The sequence below is a fragment of the Maylandia zebra genome, linkage group LG17 (genome assembly GCF_041146795.1).
Source record: "Maylandia zebra isolate NMK-2024a linkage group LG17, Mzebra_GT3a, whole genome shotgun sequence".
Taxonomy (NCBI): Eukaryota; Metazoa; Chordata; class Actinopteri; order Cichliformes; family Cichlidae; genus Maylandia; species Maylandia zebra.
Genome location: NC_135183.1, coordinates 2,845,615 through 2,861,171, shown reverse-complemented (window position 1 = coordinate 2,861,171; position 15,557 = coordinate 2,845,615). Strand labels below are relative to the sequence as shown.

Genomic DNA, 15,557 nt, shown 5'->3' with positions numbered 1-15,557 from the left:
TTACATAGCAATGACCCATTTTAAAACAACAGCATTATGTAAATGTTGAGTTTTTTGAAATACAAATTCCAAATAATAACAAATTGTCACTACAGCTGACAGTGTGGTGATCCTATGACGGCCATGACTGTGGGAGCTGTCCAGGGTACTTCTGCATAATGAGCAACAGTATTACTTGCTTTTGCAGTAAGTGTTTTACTCAGATTGTTGTAAAACTATACATTGCAGATAAAGCAAGCTTGCTGCAGGGTGCATGCTGCACAGTTCACCCTCACCTGACACTAAAGCTGCAGGGATGCACAGTGGTCTCCTTTTCATCTGATGCTAACTGTCTAAACTATAGCAACCATCAAACCTACCTGCTAACCCTGACAGACTGCACCAGCAAGGATGACAGAATTTCCTGTTCCAGATAGCGTCTAAAGTTTAGCCGAAAACTTATTAGACTTTTAACAACTTTTTATGTCACTGAGTTATTTAATTTATTTTTGTTTATTTATTTCTTTATTTTACCACTCTGTACTTTACAGCCTGGAGAAAGCTTGTGAAAAGTCTTTGGGTCCTAAACTATGATAATATTTAATGATGTAAAACTTTGATCCTGCTACATAATGTTGCACATGCAGAACTTGCACAAGCAAGTTAGAAAAAACATTAAGAGGAGTCGTTTTTTGTATGGCCTAAATGAATTATGGGGCAGGCCAAAGCTTCCACTTCCACTCAACAAATACAAATCCCTTGGGACCACATTTTCAAGCAGCATTTGCCTAATTTTTCAACAGAGTTGATATTGCGAATTTTCACGTTTCAGTTCTTTCCGTAAACCTAACCACACTTAAACCAGACAGAAAATCAAGCTAAACAGTCAAAATACCACAAAGCAAAACACAAAGCTCCCATGAAACAAGTCTTTGTGTTCCTTTTGGTCAGCAATGGTTTCGTTTCAGAACTCTCCCATGGATGCTTTTTGTGCTCAGTTTCTTTCTTATTGTTTAATCATGAAGACTTACCTTAACTGAGGCAACACATGGACACGATCAGCAACAATCCTCGGTAGTCTGTGGCATTGAAATGATGCTGAGCTAGTACTAACAGGGCTCAAAGTGTGCCAAGAAAATGCTATCTATACACCAATGTTGTTTAAATCAATTTCGGATCTGGCAACTAATCTTTCCAGTTTGGGAATCATAAATTGTAGCCTCAGTGTGGCACCCAGTGTGGTCTTCTGCTGCTGTAACCCATCTGCTTCAAGGTCTGATGTGCTGTACACTCAGAGATGCTCTTCTGCACATCTGAGTTGTTACAAGTGGTTGTTTCAGTTACTCTCACTCTACTATTAGCTTAAATTAGTCTGGCCTTTCTCCAGTGACATCTGGGATCAACAAGGCATCTTCGCCCAGGAAACTGCCACTGTCTGGATATTGTTTGCTTCTTGGACTTCTCTATAGAGACGTTTGTGTGGTAAAATCCCAGGAGATCAGCAGTTCCCAAAATAAAGAAACATTCACACGTGACACACTTGTCTGGCAACAACAACCACAAAATATTCAAAGTTACTTACATCACCTTTCTGCCCCATTCTGACGCCTGGTGTGAAACTCAGCAGTTTGTCATGACCTTGTCTACATGCCTAAAAGCATTGGGTTGCTGCGTGTGATCGTCTGATTAATTAATTGTGTATAACAAGTGATTAAACAGCCATTCTGAGTAAAATGACTGTTGACTGTTGTTGTACATCAAACCATTATCTGCTTTTTAAATAAAATGCCATACCCTGCCAATTGGATAAAATCAATGCTAAACATTTTCCATGACCATCTGTGTGATCTGTATAAAACAGATACTATAGATATTAAATTATGGTCCTTAGACACCAACAAACAGAAAAATGTTGGGATGCGATGGCCTTTAGGAGGAATTGAAACCATATGTAAGAAAAGAATGAAGGCTATTCTTGACCAATTTATTACTGATCAAAGGCTTTCTCTGGTCGTAGCTTTTCACTTTAACTGAGAGGTTATGTTTTCTTTCATGTAAGTTGAGGAAATACATTGGAGCTTTGAATGCTTGGTTTAAAAAAAGGCACTTTGAAATGGTCAGTACTTTCTATGAAACCTCAAAGAGACATTCTGCATGCCACCAAACACATCTATTACTACAATACTGACTCCAAATAGTCTCTTATTAGTCTCCTGCTTTCCCTTCTGTGTTTATCCGACGTATCTCCAAACACACTTGCACAGTTGGCTGACGTTATTGACAGCACAGATCGTTCCATGGCACGCACTGGTTAGACATGGTGACTGGAACCTAATTGTTGATATTTTACCAATGACATTTTATGCATGTAACTGATAGGCATTTGACTGACAGTCAGGTGACTAGTGAATCGTCCCAAGGTGCGAGCCATGCCAAGCATGTAAACTGAAAAATGCAAATGCAGCATGGAAAGCCCTTCACTGTTGATTTCTGATGTCATTTAGCTGCTCTCGCCTCTGCAGACTGCTGTGGTTCTGTCTTTAGTGGGTTTTGGAAATCATTCACTTGCCTCTTAGTTGTCCCATTAAGTCCCAGTTGGTCCGTGAGATGCTTTCGATTGCCGTATGCTGTCACCACACAGCAGTTGCTCCACTTGCTGTAACATGCAAATACTATAGGTTTTCTTGTATGTCCTTATATTAGAATGCATAAACTGTTGCTCTCTTAAAGACGATACTCTACATATTGTGAATTTCTGCTGGGAAGTGTAGTTTCCATGTTTAAAAGCATCCCTCTTTGCACTTGGTCTGCAGACTAACCCATGCTTCATGACGTATGAACACATCCCAGTAATAAAACAGTACACATAAACTAGGTCTGATTCCAATCTTTGAACCCACTGCACAAAGATCAATGTTGGACCACCAGTCCATTAGGTCACAACTGAAAACCTCAACCCCCTCCAGGCTGCCAGTGAATGGAAAACTTGCTTATTCTGGATCCAAAGTGATTGCACATACGTTCTGTCAATCCAATAGCCAACTAAGCAGAGGATCCTAGTTCCAGTGAGTGTCTCCTAAGCACTGTCTGAGAAAATAATTGATGCTGAATCAGTAATTGGAATTGTTGTGTGATATGTGCGAGTGAGCTTGCATGTGTGCGTTGGCATCAATCAGTGATTAAAGGGTTTGCAGTGTCATCCAGGCCCAGAGGGCATAAGCAGCAACATCAGTGAAATGAGAGGGGAAATGATAAACAAATGGGAGTTCATTGTGTATTCATGAACCGCTGCCCATGGGCATCATAGACGTGCTGCATTTGTGTCATATTCCAATCCTTTGAGCAAATAAAGCCACACCAAATAGATGGTAAGTCATAACAGAGCTTTTGATAGACACAGCAATATGGAACGTTCCAAAAACAAATGATGAACAGATCTTTTGTGACCATCATAGCTAATGTTGGGGTTGTTATATACACAAGCACAAAAGTAATGCATTAAGTTTCTTATTGACTCACTGGAGAAAGAAGTTTGTATCACTAATCGCTGCATTAGTCTGCAACATGACCTACAATATACTGCACCGCAACTGACGAAGCATGCATTAGCTAGCTTTGTGTTAGCATGCTCTGTTTGTAGATGCTTGTAGAGTCGATGTCGTGTTAGCACTTTTTCCATCATGTGTTTGGCCATTCGTGCATTAGCAATGAAAGTTTTGTCTTTACCACATTAACCAAAAATTTATAAACTTTTATATCTGTATTAAGAAATTCCATAATTTATAAATACAGCACTTACTAATACCTAACTAAAGCTTAATAGTGCATCACTGTAGTAATTATAGTACTGCATTACTTTGGACTGCATTACATCAGACACTGGTCACAGCATACTGGAAATCCCAGGAATGGAGGACGTGGCTTAGCCAATGCGGTTAGTAAGAATACAGACAGCTGTTCACTGGATAATTCATTAATTGCTTGCTTATTTCAAAAATGCTACATTGGTGTACATGGCTTCAAGCAACCTTCCAAAATTAGGAACCAGTTAGACTTAACTTTAGCTAATATAATATAACCCCTATTGGATTTTTAGGATAAAAATCGATATGGGTATTTAGTTATTTAAAAATATGACATATCAGCTAAAACCGGCAATACAAACAAGTTTTCCTATGTTTGTTATTTATTTATTCATTCAAATTCATTTTCTGTTTTGCAAAAAGTGGCTTTCTTCACCTGGCTAAATTACTGTGGAAACTTATTGCTGAACACGTACCCTGGTTGGGAGCAAATTATTTTCCAGATTTCAGTTTCAAATCAGTCAGAAGTGCCACGTTACCACTGACTGTTGTATTTACAGTGCACTTTAAAGAAATTATAGAGAATGTATAATGGCCACATAAAGTTATTAAGCCGTACCTTACTAAAACCAGTGAATGAACCGGGCATTGTCATAGGAATGTGCATCTATTAATTTGTTGACACAGAAAATGTATAAATGTTGTTGTACTTGATTCTAACACGACTAAAACACAGAACACACATTTATGGGACTGTAACATTTAAGAATGCGTGTTTAGCACTAAAATGTTTTTCACATTGATCTGCCAACAAATTAAAGCAATTGCAGCATCTGCTTTATTAGGCTGAGGAACAGTAACATTTATGTCAAAATGTATGGATTTTAAAGTTTCAGAGCTGTAATACATACACACTCAAATCTGTCTTCTCTGCAGCTCTAACCTTTGTGTTATCTGCAACAGTGTTGCATTTTAATGTTTTCACACATGGATATAGCAGTAATTCATTTCCTATACACAACCTTCCTTTCAATTAAAGTAACACTGTTTCCATGCATGAAAAGGAGCAGGAAGAAGAATAAATTCTTATTGACACCTGCCCCTATCTGTGATAGTACAAGTAGGCACTTACAACCAAAAATACACTCTGACACTATGTTAATGTTAATATTCTTCTTTGTGTATTTTTAATCAGCCATTTTATTATCATCCTTTCATAATGCGTCTGGAGCAGGCAGGATTCATGGGGATCATTTCATGTGGAACAGTGGTTACATGACAGAATGATCATTTTTATGTGAGCGAGCACAGAGTCTGAAATAGGAAACCCTGCTTAAGGGAAAAACTTAATAACCGCTGTCCTAACACTTGCTATCTGCAACCTGGGTTTTAGGTTTTGTCAAGCCAGCTAACTGTCACGGTACTGGTCTGCAACCCAGTATTTGTGTTTCAAACTCAGTAATTATATTATTTGATTATTGTTGTTCATAGTTTTGGTTTTCTTTAGCTCTTAGTGATTATAGTCCTTTCCCTCTTAGTAGTTATCTTAGCATGTGTGTAAGTTTCCCCGTGTTACTGCTTTCAGTGTTCCACGTTTCCAGTTTCTTAGTGTTTTAGTTCTAACTTTTGTTCTCGTTCTCGTTTAGTTTAGCAACTTTGGGTTCAGTGCCTTGCCCAAGGATTCTTGTGCAACCTTCCAATTAGTAGAGTTGCTCCAATGAGCTACAGCCACCAGTCAGCTGTTAGAAATGCCAATACCAATAGATTGTCAAATAATACAGTCCACCAATTCATTCTCTTTCACTTATACTTATCAGGGTGAAGGAGCGTCTGGGTTGCCAAATTGTCGCAGGGCTAATACAGAAAACTTATTTTCTGTATTTAGAATCACCAATTATCTAACCCCACTAACTGCATGTCTTTGGACTGTGTGAGGAAGCCAGAGTACCCAGGAGATCCCACGCAAACACGGGGAGAACATGCTCCACACAGGAAGGCCTCGGCCAATAGCACCCGGCCAGATGGTGGAATCCAACTCAGGATCTTCTTGTGGTGAGGCAGTGCTAACCACTGCGCTGCCTTGCTTCCAAAACTAGTAAATCCTGCAAATAAAATAGGTTTATAATCTACAACTGGTAGCACAACTGGTGCGCACATTTCCACTGGAAAAAAAAGCAAAAAACAATAGCATTAGCATGACTCATGAATATTGCTGGACCCAAAGTTGGAAACACTGTCTCACGCTGCTGCAAGAAATTCACTAATGACTGGCAGATGACTGGCTTTAATTTTTTTGTTCACCGCCATTGTTTTTTACATTTTACACTAAGGGTTCACGAAATGTGGTCTGGTTCTTAGAAAGCACAACCACCACCAGCAGGGACACACCGGCAGCACCGGCATTACATCAGTGGAAAAGAGATATTTAGGTGGATGCACTGGCTAGCAGGAATAGAGCACACCCACCCATAAGAACACAATAACACATAGAGACAGCTACTACACTGTAAAAAAGAAAAAGTTGAGAAAACTTAAAATTTCAAGGCAACATGATGCAAGAGATTTTTGAGTTTTCTCAACTTCTGCCAACTGTAGTTGACTTAACTAATATTTTCATGTTCTGCCAACTTGGATCTACTTGTTCACCTAATTAGGATAATCCTGTAAGTCTAACAAAGAAATTCTGGTTTCAATGCCATGTATTTCTGCCTTCACCAAACAAAGATATTCCTGTTGAATTAACATACAATTATTCCCTCCAAGGCCATGTATTCCTAAATTCACCAAACGCAGATATTCTTGTTGAATAATCATACAATTCTTACTCCAGTGAGTTGAAAATTTACCAATATAAATAAAGAAAAATGTATGCTGTTATCGTACTTGAAAAAACACTCAAACAGATATAGAATAAAACAAAGCACAACTGAATGTTATGTAAAAACTTATTTATTTTTTTCAACAGTGCTTTCAGTATATTTCAGAAGGTCATGGGCAGTGGGGTGAATTTCTGTAAAAAAGCAAACAAACAGAAAAAAACGTGTTGCCAGTTTCTTTAGGGTGCTTTGAGCACCCCAGCAGAGACATTAAAATTCCAGAGTCCAGAAAAAAAGAAAAGTGTCCAGCAGCTTAGTCATTCATGTTCACACCCTGGCTGTCCTGTAAAAGCTTAACTTAACTATTGCACACTAAATAGGGTAGTGCAACAAACAATTGCCTATGTACCCAGACATCGACATTTTACATGGGCTTACTATGATGAACTACAGAAGTCAAAAGTTATTAGAAATGTTACCATCAATGAACAGCGAACTATCAGGTAAAATACCAGTTCCATACTTCAGGTGGAGTGAAAAACACTATAACAAATCTTATAAAATCCTACAAGACAAAATTTCACCATAGATTCTCAATAATACAGATTCATCTGACTAATATTTACATTTCAAATAATCCCTTATCCACTTCAACTTCATATTGACCGACCAGGTCAAAATGAACCATTCTGTTTTGACTGTTCCTTCTTTTCTCCCTTCTTCCTTTCCTCCCTCTTTCCTTCACTTATTCCTAATTAATTTTAACAGTTCAAACACTAAATATGCAACTCTTTGTAACAGGTGAACGATTATATAGAGGGAAAGGGGTTGAACTACTGGGTTTTTTTTTTTTTACATGACTCTACAATGCACTTGAACATGTTTAAGAACAAGTTAAACTCATGTCTGGCTTCCCCATTAACAGTCACAGCAAAAGCTTTGTTTTTAGAGACCTTATGCGCTGTGAGCATCGAGAGCCACCGAGTTCAAAAAAGATGCCCTGAATTGCTTCAAAGGTATAACTCATCTGCTTTGGATAATCAATGTTGAGGGCATACAGAAGGCCAAAGAGGTATGCCAAGGCAGTAGAGAGGTCTGGAATGTTATGTAGCACGATGTCCCCTTCCAACACAACAGCATGTTCTCGCACAGACGTATCGGCATCGTCATCTTGCAGGATGGTGAGGATGGCAACTGATGCACCGTTCAACACTGGTTCCAAAATGTCAGTGTCCTGAAGAGAAGAAAAGTAAAATATGAATTATTGAAAGCTAAGAAAAATTAAAGACAAAATACATTTCTAAAGATCTTAACTTTAACCTCTATACCATGATGCTCATTTGACTCATGGAGGTTTTAAAAAGAAAAAGCTTATTTTCCTTTAATTAACAGCACAATATCTTTCACCAACCAACCTTGTGATGAGTTTTGTACAAAAATATTTTCTGCTGTTGAACACCCACTAACAATGCCCATGTGCTCCTCAGCAGAAAAAAAAGCAGCGAGAGTTATGACAACTGCAATCCTCACCATAAAATTATCTGGACTGCACTGAGGAAGTGGACATTTCCATTTTGGATTAAATCATCTTTTAAAAACATCTCATAGCAATTAGTTTTGCTTGCATTACTTTTTTGTACTTACTAAGCACTTCAGGAAAACCTGTGTTGCATCCTCTCTGAGGAAAATGGGCAGGCCTCTCAGTGCTGCTGTCTTTCGGTGGGACACAATGTCAGATGTCTAAAGAGCATTCAGTGGAAAACAAGCATTTAAATTAGTATAGTAACGTGGTGTACCTACACACAATGCAAAATCAGAACTCTTATAGTAATGAAAATAAAATACAGATCAGGCCCAGCAACATGTAAAACTTAAAAAAACAAAACACCATTTTAACGATTTTACTTTCTTTTTACAAATTAAATAAAATACCGCCAAATAAAAACAAAGTAATGACTGATTACATTCATTTCCATTGATGTGTTTTGGCTGAAGCCAACATTTTTTTCTGTTATGACAAAGGTATACTCTCTTCTAAAAATGTCAGGTAAAGGAGCACTTACCTGTTCATCAAGTTTATCCAAGAGGTCTTCCATGTCCTCACCAAGAGCTCCCTTCTTAGACCGGTATAGTTTCAGCAGGCCAGGCACAAATTTGTTGAGGGATGCATTGAACGTCCCTAGGAGGTCTTTGCTTGTGATCCGATGAAATTCTTCAGATATCTAAACAAGACAATAACCAAAATATTGCCATTTATTCAGCACAGAAAATTTCTGGGTAGCTGCCTTGTACAGTCTGCACCATGTTATATGCCTGACTGTGTTATCAACCGCAAAACCTACTTCAAAAATCTCTCATGAATACACATTTTGCACAGGAATAGAAACACCCTCCACAAAAAACAGTATCAATATGCAAATACATATTATGTTCTACGTTGCACCAAAATCTGTGACGAATCAGATTATGTGACCTGCCTTAGTATTCTTTCCCTAAAAATCTCAGTCTATAGAAGTCCTATTTCCAGCACTAAAATAAAAAAAACATACATGCTAAGTCAAAAATTATGTGATTGACTTTCTGTTTCACAGGAAGAACAATTTTGATTTAGCATGGGGACTCTTTTCTTGTACTGGCAGAAATGTTCAGGGTAAGAATATTATGACAGGTCAAATAATCTAATGGGTCACAGATTTCAATGTGGACTGGTTGCACAAGGTATAATAAAGTTGGCCAATGCATTACACCAGCAAATACTGTACTACTTCAATAATAGTCCATCTAGTATAAGTCATGCCCAATTTGAATAATAATTAAATTATAAATAAATTTGGACACTCTTACCTCCTCAGAGGAAAACAGCCCAGGCCATCTCTCCTGGACCTCAGATACCATAGGTTGACACTCCACAACCTCTCTCCGCCTGAGAGAAAATGTCAGCGCCATCTTCTGCTGTATGACTTTCAAGTTCTTTTGTTTCTTCTTCATTTCACTGACCAGAGCAACTCTTTCCTCTTCAAGAGTAGAATCATCATGGTGCTGTGGATAATCTGGGACATGATTGACCTCTCCACGTTTGGGCTTTTTAAGGGTGAAAGGACTGCTGGCTTCATCTTCTCCTTTCCTTTTCCTGTTTACATTTACTTCATTGCAGCCTGCCCGACGAAGCTTTGATCTGTAGTTTCCAAGTTTGTGCTTGATACTTGCTTTCCATCCCTCGTAGCCTGTGATGCTACCTGGCTCCTTCAGGCATGGATATTTGAGAACCAGTGCAGAAGCCACTGACTCAACCTCATCTTTCTCAGGGTAGGCTTTAATTTCAAACACTGCCTCTGCAATTTTATCCAAAATCTCCATCTTCATGTCTCTTGTTACTGCAAGGCCCTTCTTAGATTTTTCATATGTCACATTAGCCTTACACAATTTCAGTTCAACATCATGTGAAAACTTGGGAATAGAAAATGGAGAGGGCCACTCTGACACATGTCTTAAGTTCATCTGGATAGTATCGGTCCAGCTAGGCCTGAAATCATCAGAGTGCACACTTATTGTGTCCTGGGAAGAGACTGAAGCAGAGGACACTGAAGCAATGGATTGGTTAAGTGTAGATGAATCACAGTTCCACATTATATGCAGGACTGCACGCTCAGCTGGTAATTCAGATATTGCTGTAAGATTGCATATTGCATTTCCGAAATCTGGATCCTCAAACTGTAGTGAGAAGTCACCTGCAAGTTCAAGTCTTTCTTTAAGTATATCAATCAATTGTCCCACAGATGCTGGTACTTCAGGAAGCTGGACTCGCCGGGCTTCTCTGGAGGAAAGAACTACCCGAAGTAACAAAGTCTGAAAAGAGGAGAAAAAAAAGTTGGCAGAAAATCAATAGCCAAACACAATTAGAAGACAGTTGACACCTATACCATACAGCTGCCTTTTTCCAGATGAATCTGCTGACTACATTTGATTTGCAAATGATTTAGTCTACAAATGTAAAAAACACACACACACAAAATTTTTTTAAATAAAGCTCAAGTCTATATCCAAGTTTTCATTTTCTTCAGCCACTGTACTCAACTGGCCTACACTTGGGAAAACCTTCAATTCATTCAGCACAAAACTAATGCTTAATGAGGAGAAAACAAAGGAGAGAGAGATAATTTGGTGAGGATAGCAGAGTGATAGAAGAAAGAAGTGTGTGGAGAAGAAAAGAAAAAGCAAGGGGAAATGAGTTTTGAAGTAGAGTACAATAGAGAAAAAGGGTGGGTGAGAGGGGAGATCAGAATAGGAGACAGGGTGGAGGGGAGAGAACATACCATTATAAAGTTGCTTTAATAGAGAAGGTACGTCCTTGGGGTCACCATCAGCTTTCCACCAACTGTGTATGCTGTTAGAGGGTGATAATCCGTCAGCACATCTGGATCCAGCACAAGAAGGTCTGCACAGGTGTGTTCAACAAGCTCATAGGACCTGAAATGTTCAATGTACCAGGAACTCAGTCTTTTACAAATGAATGTCACCTCCTCTGCATTGACAAGAATGGTCACAATCTTGTGGAATTCTGGGAGGCCACTGCATTGCCCAGCAGATAAAATCATGCCCGCCACATACTGTGTCCCAAAAAAATGAACGGTTTTAGACAGAGACACACTGTCTAGATGAGGGTACTTCTTTTGTATTTCACACTTGATTGATGGATCCAATTCTGAAACCCTGACCACTTTCACATTGTCAACATAGAGCTTTGGTTTTAAAAGGTTCCCACTATCCAGATGGTATGCCATCATTTGCTGGTGTTTCAAGGAAAGAGTTAGCAGCACATTTTTCCAGTTGTGAGTGTCATGGACCACCTTTTTAAAGAAGCTATGTTTTGCTTCAAATCTCATCGTCCACAATTCCACTAACGGCCCATAGCAGCGTATAAGATGTGGGTAGTGGTCAATGAAGTGGTGTTTTGGCCTTAGTCTGAAGTCCGGAAAGGTACTGGTAAGCAACAAGCGATGATCCAGTAGTTTGCAAGATAAATAACACAATGCTTCCTCAGTGAGTCTGTTTGAGACAACAATGTCAACAATTTCCTTGAGGTCCATTAAAATCTCCCAAGCTGGCTCCTGTTCTGGTATCTTACATCCAATTATAAAAGGAAGTAAGCGCAGCAGTGTCCAATTTTCATGTCCATTACCAAAAACTGTTCCTTTCTCAAAGCTTGTTTTTGGAATTTTTTGAGGCTTGTTTACTTTGTCCGAATATTTGTAGGGAAATGATTTTATGAAGTTGTTTAATGTATCAAATGTAATGAACCCTTTTGAGATCAGCTTTTTTAAACATAAGGACAACTCCAAAGGAATGACGCCTTCAAAAAGGTCATGCAAAATATCTGGAGGAAATCCGGTTATTGGGTGAAAGAATAGTAAATGTTTGCTCAGTACACATTCCCTTTTTACCCCATTAACACTTTGGAGGTTGTCAGTTTGCCTAAGCTCTTCCAGAAATGAATTGTGTTGATCAACACCCCTCAATTGGAAGTCATTAACTTCAGTCGTTGCAATTTTGTCCCGACTTATCAAACAAAAGCGACAGAACTTGTCAACAGTAAAACTTTCATAAAAGCCTGCCAGACCATGTGCACCAAGGTTATCTGCGCTCACACAATATACAGTGCCCTTAATAAACTGGCTTACAACTTCCACAAAAATTCCCTCTTCTTCTAGACACCTTATATCTTTAATCAGTGGCTCAAAAAACTTTTCATAACCATATTGTTTGACATCCACACTTTTACCTAAGAGAGCAAGCTGAATTGAACAAAGATTAGATCGAAATCTGGGTGGTAAATTAAGAACTACCCAATATACTGCAGTAATCTTGTGACGTTTTCTAGAGGTGCCCAGTGGGTTACAAACTTCAAAATCATCAATATACAACCCCAAACTGATACATAAGTTTTGTTGTCCCAGTAACTTATTGCCCTTGTAGTACTTGCCGTCTTGAAATGACTTAAAGTGTCCAGATAAAGCTTCTTGATTAAATACAATTTGGTCCAAAAAATCTGCCCGTCCCAGTAAAGTCTCAAGTATCTTAGTGACAGATATATAAACAAAAGAGTTTTTATGAGCTGTGTTGTACAGATACTCTGTGGGTTCTACAACAGAAAACTGCTCTTTGAAATATATATTCCTTCTGTGATCTGTAGATAGGGAACCTTTCTCCGATGTTGTTAAAAGCAGTGGATTAGTTTGAACTAGGGCATTAGAAATGTCTTGCAAAACACAATCATTTACTTCTATTTCATGCTTTGAAAGGATCTCTTTTACACTGGTGAGAGTATGAATGTTAGAGAAAGAGAGCAGGTTATGGAAATCCTCTACAATCTTTTGTGTTGCAGCTCGAGAAACATGCAACACTGTTTGCATACACAGAAAGAGAGATGCCAGTTTGTGTTCAAGTGTCTCACTATCCACATCCTTTACAATCTTGTCAAGCTCATCTGGTCTCACAAAATTATAAGCTGATGTTCCTGCTTCACAATCAGATTGCTCACTTTCAATTATCTCATCTTCAGAAACAGTTCTTGCAATTGTTCGAAAATCCTCAAGTGTACAATTTTTATGGTTTCGACTTCTGTGAGAACTGAAGGTTGGGCGAATGTTTGTTTTAAAATTACACCTTAAAAAGGGACATTGTACGGTTTCTCGGTTCTTTAAATGATGTCCAAGATGGTTCCAAAAGGTTTTCTCACTGCAAATCTCCTTAAAGTCACACAATTCACACTGAAATGTGGAATTTTTGTGGATTTTTACTATTGAGTGTGACCTTGAGAGGTGTGATCGTAATGCTCCAGGTGTTTTAAATACACATACACAGTCTGTGTGAATGCATGGCCAATGTGCACCTTGTCCGTGATGAAGGCGGAAATGTTTCAAAAGAGTCTCTTGACTGGAGCTTGTGAATTTGCAAAATCGGCACTGCATGAAATCCACCCCTGAAACACAAGAGACATAGTCAATTTTGCCAAAAGCACTTTTGCAATGGGATAAAACATCCATATCTAACACACAGAAGGAATCCATAGATGCAGGAGCTGAATACATCAACAAGCCAAAACCAGAGACATCATGAAAAAAATATGTAAGGAATCATATTAACTTACATATGACCACTTGTCTACTATATCAAGTATATGATTGATAACATACATGACATGTAACATAAATGCAAGCTTGAATTCAAACATTTTTTTGTTACTATGATAAAAAAAATGCAATAACTATAGAAAAAAATAATACTATCTGTAACACAATATACATCAGCAACACACAATCATTCCTTAAATATTGTCTCCTTCCCCATTATGTAAAAAGCTCTGAAAATGTAGCAATCTTATAATACAGAGCATGAAGTACAACTTTAATTTGCGTGTGACATTAACTTACAGTACATTAGGCAATCTTACACCAGCTGACAAACTGTCAAGTCAGCTTTAAACATTACTTTAAAGTAACAGTGCTGCACCGGATAAACGGTGACTATTGAAAAAGTGAAAAAACAATATTAGACAATATGCAAGTTACTTATATCACTGTCATATAATTGGCGCACATATCCTACACCGACCCATGAAAGCGTCTCCATGACAACGCGTGCTTGGCCCAGTTTGTTGTCAATGTTAACATAACGTTTTCATGCAAAGATAACATTGAAACTGGTTACAAAACGGGTAATAAGCTAATAAGTTTTACCATGGCAGAAGTGCTGTAAAAAGCCAGTGTGAGATACCGTCATTTAGTGATGTCTGTCTAAATATCAGAGTGTTTAACATTAAACATTACTTTTTGCGCTGGCCACTACTCTGAGCTAAAGCCTTCAGAGGCTGCTTGTAGCCCGATTACGACACAGTGGCGCGACGAAGGCTGCCCAAATTCATAGTGGACTCCTCTAAATTTGTCCGAGAAATACGTCCTCCTTATAATAAGCATCTCTTAAAATGTTTGCAATATTGAAACATTTCAATATAATGTAGAAAAAAAACGAGAGAAAAAAAGTTACGGATCGGACTCCCCGATCCTTATTGCGCATGTGCAAATTCTACCTGTGGAATTAGTTTTAATATTACTCTTTCTGGGTCACAAAATAAACTTTTAAGATATTTTCAGGCGTTAATGTAGCTATGTAAATTGCTAATATCTGTTCAGTTTATTAAGACAACATATACTTGCAAGAGTGCGCCGACGCTTTCGGAGACGTCTGTTACCCACCAGCTCGATAGCTAGCCAAGGGGGGGGGGGGGGGGGGGGGGGGGTGTCAATTAAGTCACTTAGATAACTTAAAAATGCTATTGTTGGCCTTTTTCAGTGTTTTACTAGTTCCATTCTCCCGGGTCCTCAGGAGGATGCAGCCTAGGCGCTTGTAGAAAATCTTAATAACACATGTAGTTAGCTTACCTGCTAGGGTAAATGGTCGGCAGCTCCAGCACCTGTCCAAAAGAATTATACACTCCAACTGCAGAAGTGAAAATCCTCAATGGTCGAAAAATTGCAATTTGCATCCAAATCCAGCCACGATGGTTCAAATTTTCTTAGGAGGTTTTTAGTCTAGAACACATGGTAAACCACTATCACACAGCTCAGGTCTGCTCAGGCTCAGTTGAAAGTCCGTTTGGTTTAGTTCAAACTTGTTCAGACCACATGTGCCAGTCATCTACGGGGTTTCCCACTGGTTCCCAACTTGACTCAGAAACTCTGCTCAAAAGTTGATAATCTTTGTTATGCTGTCTAGAAAATCTTAGTTAGGACAACAATGAAAGAAATTTGTTGGGTAGACAAGCTTTTTTAGGTTGTAAATAGAAAGTTTTATTTCTAAGTCAGTTTAATTTAAAAACTTTAGTGAAATCAACAATTGCTAGTTATCGTTTTTACAGTGTAGTTGAGATTATTTTTCCCCTCCAAATACCATAAAGTATTAG

At 38.5% G+C, this 15,557-nt stretch overlaps 2 protein-coding genes across 2 annotated transcripts in view; both read right to left on the bottom strand.

Annotated features, from left to right (window-relative positions):
* nav3 (neuron navigator 3) overlaps positions 1-15,557 on the bottom strand; it is a 408,804-nt gene that overhangs the window by 384,526 nt on the left and 8,721 nt on the right. The gene's annotated exons all lie outside the window — the stretch shown is intronic.
* On the bottom strand, positions 6,934-15,503 carry LOC112435265 (sterile alpha motif domain-containing protein 3-like). Its single transcript, XM_076876058.1, has 7 exons — positions 15,037-15,503; positions 13,488-13,577; positions 10,912-11,065; positions 9,443-10,444; positions 8,662-8,820; positions 8,243-8,338; positions 6,934-7,832 (listed from the first exon to the last, which is right to left on the bottom strand). Exons 3-7 carry the CDS (start codon positions 10,912-10,914, stop codon positions 7,524-7,526), a joined length of 1,569 nt encoding a protein of 522 aa, XP_076732173.1. The 5' UTR covers positions 10,915-11,065; positions 13,488-13,577; positions 15,037-15,503; the 3' UTR covers positions 6,934-7,523.